This window comes from Colletotrichum tamarilloi (assembly GCF_030869305.1).
Source record: "Colletotrichum tamarilloi strain Tom-12 chromosome Unknown Scaffold_40.1, whole genome shotgun sequence".
Lineage (NCBI taxonomy): Eukaryota > Fungi > Ascomycota > Sordariomycetes > Glomerellales > Glomerellaceae > Colletotrichum > Colletotrichum tamarilloi.
The window spans coordinates 219,332-237,450 of NW_026849423.1; the positions used below are offsets into that span (position 1 = coordinate 219,332).

Sequence of the window (18,119 nt, forward strand, 5' to 3'; positions counted from 1 at the left end):
CAAATCAAAATGTATAAATTACGCCTCTTTGAACTCCAGAGTTTCCTCATACCCTAGCTATCACACTCATTCGTCGAGAGGAAACTTCAACAAGCAATTCTTCTCTCGATAAAGTGCTGCTTTCGTCACCACATACCAAAGTCCGAGGCCGAATAGGGGGCTCCCCTTCCTATGTTGGGCGTTTCCTTTCCCCCTCCTATGCTAACGGGTGATGTAACCAAGTCTATTATTACAGCGAGGCATCCTTTCATGCGGTATGAGTCGCCAAAGGAGCATCCCTCTTCTCTCCGTTCGTCTTGCGTTTCATGGCCAGCTCATTCAAGTAGTCGACGTCGAGCCAAAGAAAGGTCAGGTTGTCGTCGGATATATATGTGGCGCAAAGTCGAGCTCGTGGTTACCAGAGCAGCCGGGGCATTTATCAACACTTGGGCCTCCCAACCATCATTCGTGGGCCAAGAAGCTTGGGACCAGTATCCGGAAATGCCTCCTCGTGAAACGCTCCCAAGTACCATGTGTGTGTATCGTTACGTGGTCATACAGTGCTGTGCTCCGCCAGCCGCATTCCGCGGACCAAGTCGGAAAAAATCGTCGTACAATCGAAAGGAATTAGGCTTAAAACGCATCCTTGATGGGATCATGCGTTCCCGGGCTTCTCCTCAGTGTCGATGTGCCATACGACGTAGTTGGGCAGACCGACGACTCGGTAACCAGCGCGCTTGGCCATCTTGGCAAAGCCCTCTGTCTCGGCCTGGTTCTCGAAGGCGTAGCACGGGAAGTTGATTCCTGCAAAGATTAGAAAAAAGCTCGGTATTTCAGGCACAAGGTGAACAAACCTGATCTGTGGACATCTCCCTTTACGAGAATGTTGACGCCACCAATACCATCGAGGTCGAGCTCATCATCCTTATTGTTGCGCCAGTCGCCCTCCTTGGCCATGTATCTGCGTCCGGTATCGTACTCCTTGTAACCTAGTGGCTTGTGGTCAGCATCCGCTTACAGGTACTAGGAGCAGCATCCCTTACCTTCGGCGAGGACGACGTCCTTGTCCAAGCTAGCTGACAGTCTACGGCCCTTGTCAGACTCAACCCAAGAGTTGTAGTCAAAGCGACCCTCGATGTCACGGCCATCGCGGTAGCGGTGGAACCAAATGTCTGCCATATCGTCAGCATTTTCCATGTCGTGGCCATACGGAATATGTACTTACTCGGCACGAGGATGTCGGTGTCGTGGGCAATGAAATCTTCCAGAATCTTCTTGGGGCTGTCGACGATGTCCACGTCACGCCAGTAGATCCAAGAGTGCTCGGGCTTCATGGCAGCAGAAAGGAGGTAGTTGCGAGCCTTGCCCATGGCCTTTCGTCGGGGACCCTGGGCCTTGAACGAGTGGCGTTCCTCAACGCTCTGGCTAAGCTCGAAACCAAAGTCCTTCTCGACAACCATGGCGCTGTTGAAGGGGATCTTGTCAGGACGGCGCTGGATGCGGTCCAGCTCGGAAGCGAGAACGGCGAGGGTATCGTCCTTGGAGTCACCGACAAGGAAGGCGAGATCGATCAGGTGGTGAGGGTACGTCAGCTCGGCAATCAGCTCAAAGTACTTTGACAGGTACGGAGCAGCATCCTTGAGAGGCGTGAGAATCAGAACGCGCTCCTCGTTGGTAACGGCCTTGCGCGTGGACTTGATAGGGTTGAGGTCGACGTGGATGATGGAGGTATGGTTGATCTCCAGGGGCTCGTGGTGGTTGAAGATGACGGGGGTTTGAAGGTGGCCGGCCCACGAAGCTTGCTCATTGAGCGACATCTCCATGGGGGGTTTCGCGGGGCCCCAGCAGTAGAAGCTGCGCAAAGTCGCAAGTTAGCAAGCATTTATTTTCGCGGCGCATCGCAGGAAAATATCGCGCCCCTTAAGGAGGGAGAATGGCTACGTAGGTGAAAACTTACCTCTGCATTTCCGAAGCTGACGAGCGAATACCGCGCCATAGTAGCAGAATGGTGCCGGTCAGGGCAACAAGAAGAAGAAAGCGCGTTCTAGTCAAGAAAGACCATACTGCTCTGGTGGGAGGTAGTCTTGCCTGGGCAGACTTCCAGTTGATTCCGCCTTTGGGAAGAAGCATGGCTCCTGAGAATGAAAGGGTGGTCTTTGACACCACCCGAAAAACACGTCTTTATAGAAAGAAGAAAGTGACCGACAGGTACCCCGGCACGACGAGTGTGCACAGTCGCAGAATTGCAGACGTGAGAGCGTCCTCTAGAGGTCGTAGCTGTTGACTTATCGTCGCTGTCGTTGCGCTAGGTGGGAGCTGCAAGTATCGCTTAAGGGCGGCCGACGGTCGGTGATGTCGCGCAAACAAAAGACGAAGTAGCACAAGTCTCCCCAAGATAAGTCCGAGTCGACAATCGAATTGCTGGGGCAGACGAAAGCAGGAGGTTAACTGATTGGGCAGTTTCGTGTCGTCCGATAGACAGCACTGGTTGCAGCACACAGTCTCCAGAAGGGGGTGGGCCAAGGCTGACGAAAGCCAAAAGGTCGTCGATTGAGTTGATAAGGGTTGAGAGGTCCAGAGATAGGTAGCAGGGCGACTCAGTATCAGGGATCCCGTTGAAGGATAAGGTGGTATGCAGTGCGATGCAGTTCGCGCTCTCAAGGCGGGTGTGCAAAGGTGTACTTTGGTGCTCTTCCAACCTTGTTGAGGTCCTCAAAGGGAATGCGAGATGAATTCGGCCAGAAGTTTTGTCGAGGGCAAGAAGACCAAAAGCGAGGGACGTTCGGGTAAGCCCAGCAGGAAGGGGAAGGAATTGAGAAAGGAGCCACGCCAATGCTGAAAGGGCCCCGAAAAAAAAAGGGTCGACCGGGAGGAAGAGCGACTGGTGTGGCAGGCTTGGATGGTATAGGCTAAGGCACGTCGAGGCAAGGCAGGCGCAGGCAGGCTTGGGTTGGTGGGAGGCAGGGTACATGCAAGTACGCGGGAGATGGAGGGCAGGCACACTCAACTTGGAGATTACAACAAGTACCTCACCACCTCTCTCACCTTATTACTCTGCACCACACCACCATACTCTCCGAATTCAAGCGTACAGACCACAGCTTATTGCCTCAATCCGCGGTAGGCGAGTGAGAAAGACAGAGAGGAGAGAACACACTGGCCTGAACCACGGAACCCGCCAACTTTGCCTGCTGGACCCTTACCTTAGCACCCGCATCATGACTGTTCTATAGAGTAATACTTGTCTGCCTGCCCATTGAGGTAGGTACTTTGGCTGACCTTGGAACAGGTGCAAAAGCAGCTGCAACCCGCGGCTCGACAGCAGCAGAATACGAAGAATGAGCCAATGGCAAAGCCTCAAAAAGTTTAATCAGGTTAGCAGAGGTATCGTCTTGTACCGACAGCCCTCAGCACGCGAGATTGCCGGAGCTGCCAAGCGCTTCTGGACTCAGGAGACACTGTACCGCAACCTGAAGGTACTTCGCCCTTTTCTCTGGTCTCTCTGTTTCTCTCCTTGTCCTACGGATACTATTCTCCCGTCCATTTCCCAGGACCTCATAACTGCAATTCAATTCCACAACGTGTCTCCCCGCTCATCTTTCCAGGATCAACACACGGGGGCTTCGTGGGAAGCACGCGCCCCCTTTCTACCGTCCATCTGTCAGCAAGTCAACCTAGAATCCTGGATGCTTGCGGCTTGTGGCCTGCCATCGAATTCAGACTTTAGACTTCAGCATGAAGGAGCGGGAGCCTGAGTAGCCAGCGGGAAATCAGCTGAATGACACAACCGCTCGCCAAGGGACAGGTTATCTCTCGGAGAGCAGAAGAACTTGCAGGCCTACCCCAGTGTTCTCCAGGGTGCCCGGCCGCATCCCCAAGCACGGAACACCTAACGGCAACAGTGTGGCCTCCCCGGCGTTCTTGGTGCAAATGGGAGGCTGTAGAATCGCTAACCGTACTGAGTACAGAAAGCACCCAATGTCAAGAACTCGCTCGTCTACCGAGGCCTAAGAAACTAGACGTCCTCGAACTGGCCCAGAAGCCTGACAGCGAACTACTTCTTTTGTTCGACTGCTGTCATTCTGTCGGTTCAACGGCGCTACGAACCCTAGGCCCGATAGACGATGGCTTACGGCTCTCTCCCCCGTCGTTCAGGACCTCACTTCCTCAGTTTCTAATGTTATTTTACTGATAGATGGCGCCGATGGCACGCAGCTCCACCCTTGCTTTGCCCAATATCCGATGTTACGGCACCACATACCAACGCAGGTAGCGACTCCCCGATGCTGGCCTGTGCGAATGCCTGGGCTAGAACCGCTATCCGCATCTCGATTCGTCCAACCGTTATTATTGACCGTGGTACGCCGCACACCCACACTCACATGGCACGCTCAATTTCTATTACCCGCAACAAGGAAGTTCAAGCTCTTCTTGCAGCTGTACTACTGTATGCTAGGATTCGCGAGAAGCAGAGACGAATCGGCCCAAGATAATTCTTCGTCAAAACAACAAGCTAGGCCATTCCAGCCAACCCACCACCCCCTGGAAAGTCTTAGGAAATGCATGGCACGGGAAGACGGCGAAAATCGAGAGATGGATGGAGACTTGACAGAGAGGGGGGGAAGGGAAAGGCAGGGATCGCTGTCAATCTCCAACCCGCCACATCCACTATCCCACTCACGCACGCACGCGATTGTCACACCCGGAAGACAGAAAAATGGAGATATTTCCAGCTGTTCAACTCTCCGACCGCCAATGCACAGCAAACTTTCTAGATTTCGTCTCCAGCGTCCCTCTCTCCCCTCTCTTTTCGTTTGTTCCGCTCCGCGACTGTCTCCTCACGGGCAGCGAAAGGGACAATGCTTTTCCCCTCCGGCCTTCCAAAGGCCCAGGCCGCGTGCCGGCCATGGATCAGATGGAGCAACAGTCGTCGTCATCCGGCATCATCACGGGCATAGACGATGGATCCTATCCCCCCACAGTTCCGCCGTTGCGTGTGCATTTTGTCAACTCCTGATTCAGCTTACAAGGTGCGCTTACAGGAGGTAGGGGAAACCAATGGATGCAAAAGATGTTGCTCTTCGAATGCTGTCTTGCTGATCGTTCCTACTCCCCGCCCGCCTGGTCAGGCCGTTGGTCGCGTGCACCGCATGCTGTCCACAACTCCCGGGGGCGACGGCCCAATTATGCACACAGCACCATCGAATCATCGATTCGACGGTGATCTGTCACCCTTAAATATAGCAACATGCCAACGTCCATTTTGCGGGAGCTCTCCATCCTACATTGAAGCAAGGAACTGGGCTACTATTTACCACACACCAGGCAGCATGGTGACTGATTGTCAGTTATTTACCTATCCTCGTCTGGTAGATGAAGGGCATGAAGCCGGATTTCGCATTCGATTTCGTATACACATAAAATGGTCCTCGTCGACCGTTGGCCACATGATATGAATTAGCAAAACCAGCCCAAGCTACAACTCGTATATAACGAATACGACCCCGGGTGTAAAAACGGGACCACGTCATAGCACTGGCATCATGTCATTCCCATGTTCGCACAGCCAACACGGCAAGAGACCTGCGTTGCCACTGGTATATCGGATGAGCATCATTCAATCCGATCAGCGTCCGGCACAGGCTGCCTCCAGCTTCACAGGACTGTGCTCTGCCGTAGGATCTGACCTTGACCGAGTCGGTTCATCCGACCATGATAATATAGTACTGCGTACGGGATAAACCAAGCCTCGGCTGAGTAAGCTGCTCTCTCCAAAAGGCAGGCGCATGTCGATCCAAGCGGGAAGCTCTCTTTCCCAGAAGCAGTGAAGCACTTCATCGTCCTCCCCGTGCGCCCCCAAACTCAAGATGACAAAGCACTAAGTGGTGCCAGCCGAGTGGCGGCTCCGGAGCCTCAATCACTGGCGAACCTCGTTGTTGCCGTGAATGCCAACGACATTGCTACCGATGCAACTGCGACGTACTGCTGCTGCAACCAAGTGAACAACATATTCGATACCCATGTTTCGACTCTACGTCGACTAGAGAATTCAGTAATTACCTTTTTGAAAGCCAATGGCGTCTGAATGAGGGTTCATTTCATCCGTCCTTCTATGAGCTCCGTTTTTGCTGCACGGGGATTTGTACGTTTACGACATCACTCGATATTCACCTTGAGCGACTCGCACTTCACCCACGGCAGCCGGACAACTCACATCACTCAAATATCACCTGAGAACATACGAAGTCACTCTCCATCATCGAAGCCGTCAACAGAAAAGACATCACGAACAATGGCGTCCCGGCGATCAGCGCGACTGGGCGCCCAAACGGACATCAAGATTCCGCCGCCTCCCACAATCATAGCGCCTTCCGCAGCCTCCCCGGCGCCAAATGGCCGGAAGAGAAAGGCCCCGGCAGAACCCAAACCTACAGATTCAGCTCCGTCCTCGGACCCGGTCACACCGCCGAGAAAACGGAGCTCCAAGGCCGGCCCGGTGACACCCGTTCCGCCTCCGCCAATGACACCCACCCCGAGCGCCGTCGGCCTCATCGCCGAACGCGTCAACGGCACCGTAAAGAAGCCCAAGTCCAAGGCCGTTAGCCGGCTCGCTGACCCGAAACTTACCAAAGCGCCCGTCATCTCACCCGAGACGTCGAGGGTGATCGCGTCTCGGTCCGCCGAGGCGGCATCGCCTTCCAAGGCACCGACGAGTAGTGTTCCAGGAGCAGGCGGGAGTGCGAAAAGAACAACCACGGACACCATCCTCGAGGAAGCATGCCGCCATCTCATCGAGGTCGACGAACGCATGAAGCCCCTCATTGAGAAAAACTACTGCCGCGTCTTCTCACCCGAAGGCCTCGCCGAAAAGGTGGACCCCTTTGAGAGCCTCTGCAGCGGCATCATCTCCCAGCAGGTCTCGGGCGCCGCGGCACGATCCATCAAGAACAAGTTCGTCGCTCTCTTCACAACAGACGAAGAACCCGAAATCAAAATCGAAGCCGCTGAGTCGACCGAGTCCGGGTCCTCCTCCAACAAGTTCCCCCAGCCGTCAGAGGTAGCTGCCCGCTCGATCGAGAACCTCCGCACCGCCGGCCTCTCGCAGCGGAAAGCCGAGTACATCAAGGGCCTGGCCGAGAAATTTGCGTCGGGGGAGCTGAGCGCCCAGATGCTGGCGGAGGCCCCCTACGAGGAGGTGCGGGACAAGCTCATCGCCGTCCGGGGCCTGGGCTTGTGGTCGGTTGAGATGTTTGCGTGCTTCGGCCTCAAGAGGATGGACGTGTTCTCGCTGGGCGATCTGGGCGTACAGAGGGGCATGGCGGCCTTTGTCGGGCGGGACGTGGCCAAGCTCAAGGCCAAGGGCGGCGGCAAGTGGAAGTACATGTCGGAGAAGGACATGACAGAGATGGCGAGCCCGTTTGCGCCGTATCGTAGTGTGTTCATGTGGTATATGTGGAGGGTCGAGGAGACTGATATAAGCACACTGGAGTAGTAGTCGGGTTACGTATTACACAGGAAATAGCCTTTTCTCTCTCGGAAAACATGCCCACTCTTGCGATATTCAGAGTCTCCATCTCGAATATCGCGAAATTGCAGACATCACCAATGAGGCATGTGGGGTGTCCGGGAAGGATACGAAATCCCCGGCGATACGAGATATCGATTCTGCCGCACACCCAGAAGGGCCAGAACCAGACGGTAACGTAGCCAAACTTCCCCAACGAAAGCTCTCGGCAGTGGAAACAAAATTATCTTCAATCTCTTAGTAATGGTCAAGCGGACTACGGGATAGATCACGACGAACCTGCCCACGTCATCCCTCAACTACTCAGGACCATTTAGGATTACCCCAATGCCGCACATCGATCAAGCTTTCAGGCTTGACAGCCTTGTGCGTCAGTCAGAATTAGACTTGCACTTTCAGGGTTTTGCCTGCCCCCCCCCCCCCCGGAGTACGGCGCGCGGACGATTCCAACGTTCAGCCTCAGAGGGAAAGCGGCGCAGCTTTCCATTTGTGTTTGGAGTTGCGAGGCGTTGCGAGTTGACTGGACGCACCGGCCCTGAGTGCCACAAGCAAATGACGGGTCTGCGACAACGACAGCGACACCGAAACCCGACGGGAGGCCTACGGCAGCTTGCAGCTGCCCCGGGCCGTGTTAAGGCAGAACGAAAGCGGTTCGTGGCAGGAACGGGAAAGCTTTCTCCACGCGGATGCTCCGTCTGGGCCATCGTGACTGTGAAATGGGGGTTGAACGTGCGTCAGCCAAGGATGTCGATGTTTGAAGTCTTGTCGCAGGATGAACATATTGTTACTAAAAGTCTAGAACCTGACCAGCTGAAGAGCGTCAGGTATTATCCGCGTTACAAAGTGAAGAGTAACACATGACGCTCGTGCTCGAGGCCCTACGACAGAAATTAAGACTGTAGAGTCTAGGACTTTGCGTTGGAAGCTGCGAGTGACATCACAAGGCGATATACAGAGTAATACCAAGCAGCCGTCTGAGTCCAGATGTCTGTCCCAGATTTCCGTTGTGCGGCATACGGCCACCTGTGACATAGATCAGCCGCGATGGAAGATCGGTCGTTGCACTCTTTGTGCTTCGGAAGCACTCTGTTTGGCCAGCGCCGTTCGTGCCGTTGACGGTTTTCAGAAACGGCAGCCACAGCAGCTGGCAGAGCCATTGGAAAACCTGGAAGTCTTGGGTATCCCCCCTGCAAGCCTGAGAGATTATGAAGCTAGGATGAGCGCGGACAAGCCGGGGGTGACGGGTGTGTCACTAGCGTAGAATGGGACGCGCGAGCCGTCCGGGAACAAGATGCAGCAAGAGATATCGAAAATGAAGACTGGCATGTGGTAATATGGTGCGTAGCAGCGATGCAATCTTGCTGCGTTGCTAGTTCTTTCGTTTATCGCTTGTATCCGTATTGCCATTCCGACCTCCTATTTCTGGTGGATTTCTATCGGCTGATCATCAGACTGCATTGAACACAGAGATGGCAAATCTCGGGGGAGCGAGACAGGCACTGGTGGTTGGGGCAAAAAGACAGCAAGCATGCCATCGAGTATTCGTATATTGATTTGTACATGTGTGCCTGTATCTGTATACCAATTTGACTCATTGTCTCGGTGCGGCATCGTGGCAGAACATAACCTTGGAGGCAGCTTCAGTTCCGACCAGTCGCGGCTGAGTGTGCTGTCGCGGGCCGCTGAACAACCCAGCCGAGAATGGACCAGTGGGAGGCAAATAGTCGTCAGCGCTCAGCCGCCATTTGCAAGTTCGGGCTCGCTGGTTTCGTAGAACAGTGTTGGCGTATTCTTGGAAGGGCCTTAGCGTCAGTGTAAGTAGACGTCGAAATGGCTAGCGACGCGACACGACTGTGAAATGTCGTGCCATCGCCGTTGATGGTGGTGAGGGCCCATGAAAGATGAGGGTCACATCGCCGTGGTTGGTTCCGGGTATCGACTCCGTCTCATCCACCACCGTACTGCTGCAGCAACACTGGAGATAGGATTAACTGACAGAGCCGATGATTGCAGATGGACCACAGCAAGCCCCCGTATGCCCGCATTCTGCTGCCGTCAGTGTTGAGCCGTCGACGAATGGCAGCGACCAATGACACAGCCAAGCTCTTGTTGAACGCGTCGCGCTATATGCACTGCCAACTTCTTCTCTGTGGATTGCAGTCCTGATCGAGGCCGCCGTGCAAAGCCTGAAGTGAAGGCCTGGGCGACTCGGGAGCCAGGCATGATTTGATATCTGCCTGCGAGTGGCCATCCGTACTCTGTACACTATGTTTGAGCCGAAGTTATTAACATGCTTTAAACTTGCTTCTTCCCGACCCTCGTCACAGTTTTTGTCGAGTCCAGGCCATGGCCGTGCCCACAATCATTCGGATGGCCGAGCAACTGCGTCATTGACTGCAGCGGCTCCTGGCGGTGCCAGCAGTCCTGAACTGATGGATCTGTAAATCAAAACATTGTGCCGCTCAGGGAGATGAAACAATTTGTGGATGGATGGCCGACATAGCCTGCGGTTTTTTTTCTTTCTTGTTCGCGGCAGCCGGTAGTGGCGTGCTGGGCAATGTACCTGGTACAAACTTAGCACCATTTGTGATGGTTTTTCTCTGGGATGGAGGCGATCAACGATGGGGATTCGATGCCAGCTGAGCAAGGCCTCGATGATTCGAGCAGGAGCTTTTGGGCAGCGGGTTGTTGGCGGCACCCATCGGTACCAATACGGACTGGGTGTCGTGGGTGTGTGAACAAAAAAGGTCGGACCGCAGATTGATTGCCAGAAGAAGCCTGGCTCGAGACGGTGGGTGTTGATTGGTGGCGGAAAGAGGGCCAATTGTGGATTGGGAGTCCTTGAGTTGTGACACTTTTGCAAGAGAAAGGAAGTCTCGGCTGGAGCCTCACTGCCAACTGGGCCTCAGGCGCTATCAACGCAGCAGTGGTGGGTGGTCACTATCTGCGAGGTGGTCGTGGTGGTTCAGGCTTTCCAGCATCCGCGGTGCAAAGTCTCAGAGTCTCGGTCAGTGGATACTGGGGCTGGTTCTCGCGTCTGACCTTGGCAGGGCCTTGTGCGGGATAACTGTAGAGTGGGAGAATCCGTCGGACATTCCCATGTCCATCCATCTCCATTTTGGGAGGCCTGACCTTACTGCGCAGGGTCAAGTGCAGCAACTTATGTAAGGTACAGACATGATCTGTGGAGGCACGGGGAGGCGAGACGAGGCGAGGCGGATGATCATTCATGACTGCTGCGTGTTGTTGTTTGTTTTGCTTGTTGCTTTAGTGTGGTGTGCTGCCATTACCAACTACTTATTTTGCATAGGTAATAGGTGTTCGTGCCTAGGCACTCGATGATGTAAAATTGTGAGCGCTCGTGTCGAGAATGGTCCAGAGACCACACAATAAGTGGAAGGTTTCGCATCGGCTGGCCTAGCGCATTGACTTTCGGACAGAATTATCGGTCGAGGCGTGACAGAGAGAATGGAAAGTCGGATCAATCACGTCCTTGGGCAATGAACGAATTGGACGAGGAATGCCTCTGTGCTCGCCTCTGTGCTTGGGGGATTTCGTAGGGGCGAGAGTCTGGCGATTCATGTTTGACTGCGCATGTGCATGTTCGTCCTATATATCAGTAGAGACGTCAGCCCTCGCAAGTACTCCGTTTAGGCGAATTGCCTTTCTAGAGGAGACAGATGTAAGGTTCTCGCTGACTGTTGTCAACTGAGGTGTCTGACTGACGGGAAGCTGTGTGTCTGCATAAGGTATGTTGGTGTGTCAAAGTGTATGAGAGAGTGTGTGTGTGGTGATTATTCGCTCTGGCCGTGCCTCTTTGGAAGACGGAGAGAATTGTGTGTACGCAGTATTGTGTGTGTCGTGTGTGTACGTATCTTCTTCACAAGGAACACCCCCCCTTTCCTGAAGAGACCCACTTAAAAAGTACAAGTGGTACCCACTCTTCATCTCTGCCCCTTGCCCCTGTACTAGTGCAAAGAGGGAGATGGATTGCTCCAAAGTGGTTCCCGATGGGCGGAGCTAGGCCAGAAACCAAGACCTTCAAATCTCGCCAGACCGGTGGAAGCAGGGTTATTTGCAGAAACTTGATGCCATGGCGGCCGGCTTTTGTGTCCATTGCGATTCCATCATCACTCTAATCAGATTATAAGCCATTCAATATTTGCTACGGCCATTTGCTCCATCCTGATGCGTCAAGGAAGGAAAGAAAAGTCTTGATAGCAGATCCCCCCCATGCAGAGGCTCCAGAGATTTTTCTACCTTGGTACCTTGTGAAAGGAAGGAGGCTCAGGCTTCGGGACCGGCAGATAAACTCTGGCGGAAAAAGGGGGCCAGGAGGCGTGTCTGTAAATGGCGAGAAAAAACACGGACTTTTGTTGCTCAAAATACTGGAGGAAATCCTCCCAGAATTCCTGCCAAAGACGCAGCCCACTGACTGCTGCAGCCACGACAGATTGAACAGACAGACAAATGATCAGATAGACGTATAACACAGACTCTGCCAATGCCAGTGTGTCTGTCTGCAACCTGCCAGCGTCAAACGCAAAAGACCTGCAAGTCGCGACACCATATCCACAGCAGCGGCAGCTCACGGGGATTCCGTCTACGCCGTAGCACATTAATGAGTCTCAAGTTCCCAACTGACTTGAGTAGCTCGGCGCCGTGCCATGTGAGATACCTACAGGACTTGACTCTAGTTTGAGGTAGAGCGTCTTCGTTGACCAAACCCGAGAGACTAACACGGCAGACTAGATACTTGGTAGCTTCACCAGACACCAGCCTACATGTGTCACCGCACCGAACCTTCCATGGTGACGATGCCGATGCTGGTGCTGCATGAGTGCTCAACTACAGAGTACCACCACCATCTTCAGTCTCAATTCTCCCTCTCTCTCTCTCACTCGCTCCCTAATGGAGCTGGGCTACAGTCTACTACGTACACTACAGACTTCGGATACCTTGGACTGCTGGAGGCGCCGGTCCGTCAGTTCTTGGTCCCAGTTCCAGTCTTGACCACACCCTCGCCGGCCCTGGTCCCTGTCTTGGTTACTTTGTACCCGCAGCGTGCACCACGAATAGCAGCGTGATAATTGCCTTGACCCCCCTTCTTTCGGGCCATTCCTTGCCTCCCTCTCTGTTGCTGTACCTATTCATACACAAAGTTGTATGGAAGAACGGCGGGATACTTTTTCTACACACCCCCTTCTCCAAAAAAGAGTGTTTCCCCTCTAGCCACACCCTCCCGGATCCTGGGTCTGCCTCTCTACCTGACTACGGATACGGATACCTCTATTACCCTTCATAGCGCCAGTCCACGCCAACCAGCGGCACCACTCAAAGTCCAGTCTTCCTCCATCCCTCCCTTCCCCCAGATCATTTTCTTCCTCTTCCCTTTCCGTGACAGCTTCATTTCTGTTCGTTTTGACATTCAATTCCCGTCTCTCGTTCACTCCTCTGTACGCAACAAAAGGCCTATATCTCCTGCCTTCAACAAAAGCTTCCCTTTTCTACATCACCGAGAAAGAGAAGAAGAATCACACGTGGACTCAAGGTACGTAACTGTCGTGGAACGATCCGGAAAACAAGACCCAACACGAGGAAGGAGGCCACGGGCGAGAAGGAAGAGCGGAGAGCGGCTGCCAATGCTCGGCAGGAAATCGCCATCCATTGCTTGCCGCGTCGTGGAATGCCTTCTCGCCTCCTCTTCACTTCCTCCAGCCCCAAAAACACATTGCCCAATTCCATCTCGTCCCACCAGCCTCTCCTTCTGCCCTACTACACCTCTTCTCCACCGTCGCTTGCCTTGCCCATCGTCGACATCTGGGGGAAAAAAGGAGTCGCTCGCCGGTTCCTTCAGAAACACACAAGAAACACCGGAGCCCCATATCCAACCAATTCTTTCGACCCGCAGACGTCAACTTCCTTCACTCCCTTCCCTCCTCTCCCTCTACAACCAACGTCGAGCTTTTTGGAACACCGCTTCAGGAATACCGACCTGGAGTAGACTCCAATTCATCAACGCTTCCATTATCTTTCCGTTCAAACGACCATCGCGAGCCATCGATTCTTCACAGATAAACTGACCCCGAAATCCACAGCCTCCAAATCAATCACAATGTACTCCAAGCTCATCACCGCCCTCGCGGCCGTCGGTGCTGGTGTTGCCTCTGGTATGTTCCGTTCGAAGCCCTCTTTGGGGATGAACGTTTTCTAACCACAATTCGCTTTGTCCAGCCCAGAGCAGCAACATCTGCTCATCGGCCACCGTTACCGTTACCGATGCCGCCATGGCTACCGCCCTTCCCTGCACCACCTTCACCGGTTCCGTAAAGATCTCCGAGAGCATCACCGGCAACATCGATATCAACGGCCCCAAGACCATCAAGGGCGACCTGATCGTTACCAACGTCACTCAGCTTGTTGGCCTTACCTCCTCCACCCTCGCCTCCGTTGAGGGCACCTTCCAGATGCAGGGCCTGACCCTCCTTTCTGACCTGCGCTTCACCTCGCTCGCCACCGTCGGCTCTATCAACTGGGTCACTCTGCCCGCCCTCGGCTCCCTGGTGTTCGGTACCGCCGGTGTCACCAAGGTTAACGACATTCTCATCAGCGACACCTTCCTGAAGAGCTTGGACGGCCTGAACGTCGCCTCTGTCGACTCCCTTCGCATCAACAACAACAACCAGCTTGTTTCTTACAGCAACCAGCTGGCCAACGCCACCAAGACCATCGAGATCAACTCCAACGGCCCCGACCTGGGTATTACCCTCCCCAACCTTATCTGGGCTGGTGAGATCATCATTGCCGATGCCGCCAAGGTCCAGATGAACTCCCTCGAGGTCGTCAACGGCTCCATCAAGTTCGACAAGAACACCTTCACCGAGTTCATCGCCCCCAACTTGACCCAGACCACCGATGGTGATGTCTCATTCATCAACAACGTCGAGCTCACCAACCTGTCTCTGCCCCTTCTTGCCAAGACTGGTGGCGGCCTGACCATCCAGAACAACACCCTTCTCCAGAAGATTGACGGTCTTCCCAAGCTTAAGCAGATTGGCGGTGCTATTCTCCTCCGTGGCAACTTCACTGAGTAAGTTTTACGGTTTCTTGTGGTTCTGTGACAAATCTGACAAATAATACAGGGTCGACCTTCCCGCTCTCGAGGACGTCAAGGGTGCCTTCGACACTCAGTCCACTGGCAACATTGACACCTCTTGCGACGTCTTCAACAAGATGAAGGGCCGCCAGATCCAGGGTGACTACAAGTGCCGCAGCAACAACACCAACGCCAACAAGGACGGCGACAGCAACGGCGGCTCCGCCGGTGGCTCCACCAACAACAACAATGGCGCCGCTGGCAACGTTGCTGTCAACACCGTCATCCTTGGCGCTGCTGTTCTCTTCGGTCTCACTCAGCTGTTGTAAATGACTGGCACTGGAAATACGGGCTCGGATAATGGTGGCGTTCTCCATACATCTTTCACTGTTTGTGCAATTTCTTTACAGCAACTCTGTCTCAACAGCTTGCGAAAACCCTCACGCATTCCCTAGACTGGGAACCTCCTGCGTATAGGAGAACCTCTAGACTTAATACTGGACGATGGGTGGAGATGCTACGGACCCTCGTCGACTTTTTACTCTCTTTTGCGTGACGAACCAAAAGCACCTACAGACCAACGCGTCGCGTCGTTTCTACCGCATCATTCGGTTTCGACCTTGCCACGCTACATATCCCGCCTAGACGATTTTGGGAAAAGGGTTCGGTCGAGCGGCATGTCGAGAGCTTGGATGATGGGTGGTTAAACACGGGCGGTGGCAACGGCAGATACCTGGCGGAGGCGTGAGATTGATGGCGGACAACAAGGCGATAGGCAACGAAGATAGAGAGGGCTGTAGTGTGTATTGAGGATCCATGATGTGTATACCTTTTTCTACTTTTAACGTTTCACTGTGTCTCATTGCCCTGAAGTGCCATGTCTGATGTAAAGTTACTATATGAGTAGACGTAACGCGAAAGCCGTTCACGGAATGACGTTTTCTGGGCTCTTGAAGGCGAACTTCCAATTGTTCGTATCTCCATCAAGTGTTTGCAACTTTATGAGGTAGCCATTTATTGTTTTCCATATTCTACGTCATTGGTAGATACCTTTATCGAACTTCTCAGTATCGAAGAACTTTGGCACTATAACATTGCCGTTGAATACGCGTCCATCCAGCTCATTGACCGCCTATTTTAGTGATCATGTTAGAAAACGCCCTGCTGTGTGTGGAACGTGGCCGGGAGGCGAAAGACTTACACGAAGGGCAGAGACTTGGTCGGTAAACCTGATAAAGACCTGCCTCTTTTCAACGTCGATGTATAATCGCTCGACCCTGCCATACTATAACAGAGGACGTAATTAGCATTTGGGAAAACGGCAAGTGATATTCTTCATCTTTGGGTACACAAAGCAGGCAGGGTCCCTTTCTGTCGCTCCAGGAGAGCTTGAAGCATGGATCACTTACCTTTTCACCGCATTCCTCGCCAATCTCCTGCCCCAGCCCATTGGCGATCTCGCCCTGCAGGTCCTCCATGTTATCCAGCATGCGCTGCAGAACAATGACCTCGCTCATGGGCCCGCCAAACTTGCCGCCGCCGCCGCCCTCGGTCTCGTCCTTGCGCTTCCCGCCAATGACTTTGGCGCGGTTGCCCGGCTCAGCCCACCCGCCGCCCTCGGCGTCCGACTTCTTCTTGCGCTTCTCGACCTGTACGCGCAGCGGGTTGACGATGCCGGACTCGTCTGCGCCCAGGCCGGAGCCCTTTGTCCAGCCGTACTTGCTCATGAGGCGTTGGGCGAAGCCGGCTTGGCCTGGGCGGGAGGATCGCGGGGCCTGAGCTTCTTCTGATGCGGGCGGTGGCGGTGGTGGTGGTGCCCTGCTGGCGCCGAGGCCGAGGGTTGGTGGTGGGGAGTCTGGGTCTGAGGGGTCTTCTTCGTCTGCGGGCGGTTGCTTGGTGGAGGATGGAGTATAGCGGACGGGTGCACGGGATATCGTTGCTTCGTCGGTCACTGCCGGGGGAGGAGGGGGAGGAGGTGGTGCGGACGCGGAGAGAGCTTGATGGCGGGCATATGCGTCGTCTCCGATTGCTGCTTCCGTAGCTCGTGGTTCGGCTGGGGGTGGTGATGTTGGAGGCGGGGGCACGAAGGAGTACTCGGCTGGAGGGGCGAACTGATCTGAGGAGAGCGTTTAAGTAACGTGCCGTCTCTGCGCAAAGAAGATTGAGGCGGGGGGAAGACTCACTCATCGCCGGCCGGCGCTCCGTCTCTTCGTCGCTGTCATCGCTTAGACTCTTGCGTCTGCGGTGGCGGTAGAGCAGCCTCTTCCACTCCTGCACCTCGTGGATCCGCTCGTCGCTGCGCAGGTACTCCTCGACATTGGTGGGCTTCGTTGGGTCGTAGATGTCGTCCCAATTGGTCTCGGCGGGCTGGTCGTTGTTTCCCTTCTTCTTCTTCTTTCTGCGGCCGCCGCGCTGATGGCCTCCGGCACCGGCACCGGCGCCTGCGGTGACGCTGTAGCGCCACTCGTCTTCCTCTGTCACGGCCCAGTCGGCGAGGGTGCTCTTTGGCGGCGGTGGTTGTTGGGCGGCTGTCGTCGAGGATGTTGGCGCGGAAGAAGCTGCTGTGGAGGTGGCCGCGGCTAACGTGTTCGCGCTTGGTATCGTCTTGGGGAAGTTTGGCTTTGGTTTCGCTGTCTTTGCTTGTGGTCTGCGTATGGGCTGGAAGCGGAGGGCTGTTGGAGGGAGGTAAGTTTCTGGTGAACCTGAAGAAGAATATGGTCTAGAGAGCGGCGGTAGTACATGGGTCTATGGGCTTTTTCACAGCTGTCCCATCCTTCGGGTCGGCGACCGTGCCGTCTTGGTTGTAGCGGACGGGAGCGCTCGAGATCGTGGCCGAGGGGTCGGCGACTGGGTCAAGGAGGTTTGCGTAGAGCGACAAGCCTCCTCGCGCGGGCGGAGGTGGAGGCGGCGGCGCGGCCATTGAGCTTATTTTCGGCGCGGAGGGGTAATTTTGAAGGATTGATATGGTGGTCAATGGTCGTGTGGAAGGTTATCAGAGGTGTTCTGCGTGATGGGCGAGTACCAGCAGCGAGGGTTGAGTACGTCGCAAAAGAGACGACGAGACAGGTTCAGCCTGGTTCCGCACAGCGAAGTTGAAGCTGCTGGGAAGCTTGCCTGATGGACCCACTCGTGGGGAGCGCACCTCGAATGTCAATGTGCAGATTGCACCTTAAAGTGCCAGGTGCCTGACGTAAAGAACGGATACGAATACCTGGGCTTACCTAAGGCGAATCAGCCAAACCCACCGGTTCGCTGCCGTTCTTCCGTCAGTAAAGCGGAGCCTGGCCGCCTGGGTTTCAGCACCTCAATGACCGCTGGGCCACTGAAAACCTACCCCTGCGCGTTCCGGCACAGCGCCCAGTCTGCCGCGCAAGCGCAGTTCCATGTTTCTTCGGGGGTCTTCGTGGGGGACGAGCCACCGGTTGATCTGGGAAGGGCGGGTATTACAGTGGTTCAGTCAACTTCAGTGGGCAAATGTGGCAGCGGGCTAAGAAAAAGCCGACCGGGGTGATCCGGCTT

At 54.6% G+C, this 18,119-nt stretch overlaps 6 protein-coding genes across 6 annotated transcripts; 3 read left to right on the top strand and 3 right to left on the bottom strand.

Moving 5' to 3' along the window:
• Positions 1-634: 634 nt before the first annotated feature.
• On the bottom strand, positions 635-2,109 carry CTAM01_09758 (uncharacterized protein; the record flags this gene model as incomplete). Its single annotated transcript, XM_060525774.1, has 5 exons — positions 635-783; positions 834-968; positions 1,023-1,151; positions 1,205-1,833; positions 1,937-2,109. The coding sequence occupies 5 exons, from the start codon at positions 2,107-2,109 to the stop codon at positions 635-637; spliced, it is 1,215 nt and encodes a 404-aa protein (XP_060379650.1).
• Positions 2,110-4,221: 2,112 nt separating this feature from the next.
• On the top strand, positions 4,222-5,028 carry CTAM01_09759 (uncharacterized protein; the record flags this gene model as incomplete). The annotated part of the gene is made up of 1 exon (XM_060525775.1): positions 4,222-5,028. The coding sequence occupies one exon, from the start codon at positions 4,222-4,224 to the stop codon at positions 5,026-5,028; it is 807 nt and encodes a 268-aa protein (XP_060379651.1).
• A 1,243-nt stretch (positions 5,029-6,271) lies between these two features.
• CTAM01_09760 (HhH-GPD superfamily base excision DNA repair protein) lies at positions 6,272-7,471 on the top strand (the record flags this gene model as incomplete). The annotated part of the gene is made up of 1 exon (XM_060525776.1): positions 6,272-7,471. The coding sequence occupies one exon, from the start codon at positions 6,272-6,274 to the stop codon at positions 7,469-7,471; it is 1,200 nt and encodes a 399-aa protein (XP_060379652.1).
• Positions 7,472-10,444: 2,973 nt separating this feature from the next.
• Positions 10,445-10,735, bottom strand: CTAM01_09761 (uncharacterized protein; the record flags this gene model as incomplete). The annotated part of the gene is made up of 1 exon (XM_060525777.1): positions 10,445-10,735. One exon carries the CDS (start codon positions 10,733-10,735, stop codon positions 10,445-10,447), a length of 291 nt encoding a protein of 96 aa, XP_060379653.1.
• Positions 10,736-13,619: 2,884 nt separating this feature from the next.
• Positions 13,620-14,929, top strand: CTAM01_09762 (uncharacterized protein; the record flags this gene model as incomplete). Its single annotated transcript, XM_060525778.1, has 3 exons — positions 13,620-13,674; positions 13,739-14,594; positions 14,647-14,929. 3 exons carry the CDS (start codon positions 13,620-13,622, stop codon positions 14,927-14,929), a joined length of 1,194 nt encoding a protein of 397 aa, XP_060379654.1.
• Positions 14,930-15,636: 707 nt separating this feature from the next.
• CTAM01_09763 (G-patch domain-containing protein) lies at positions 15,637-17,520 on the bottom strand (the record flags this gene model as incomplete). The annotated part of the gene is made up of 5 exons (XM_060525779.1): positions 15,637-15,732; positions 15,802-15,885; positions 16,010-16,716; positions 16,784-17,272; positions 17,340-17,520. 5 exons carry the CDS (start codon positions 17,518-17,520, stop codon positions 15,637-15,639), a joined length of 1,557 nt encoding a protein of 518 aa, XP_060379655.1.
• Positions 17,521-18,119: the final 599 nt, after the last annotated feature.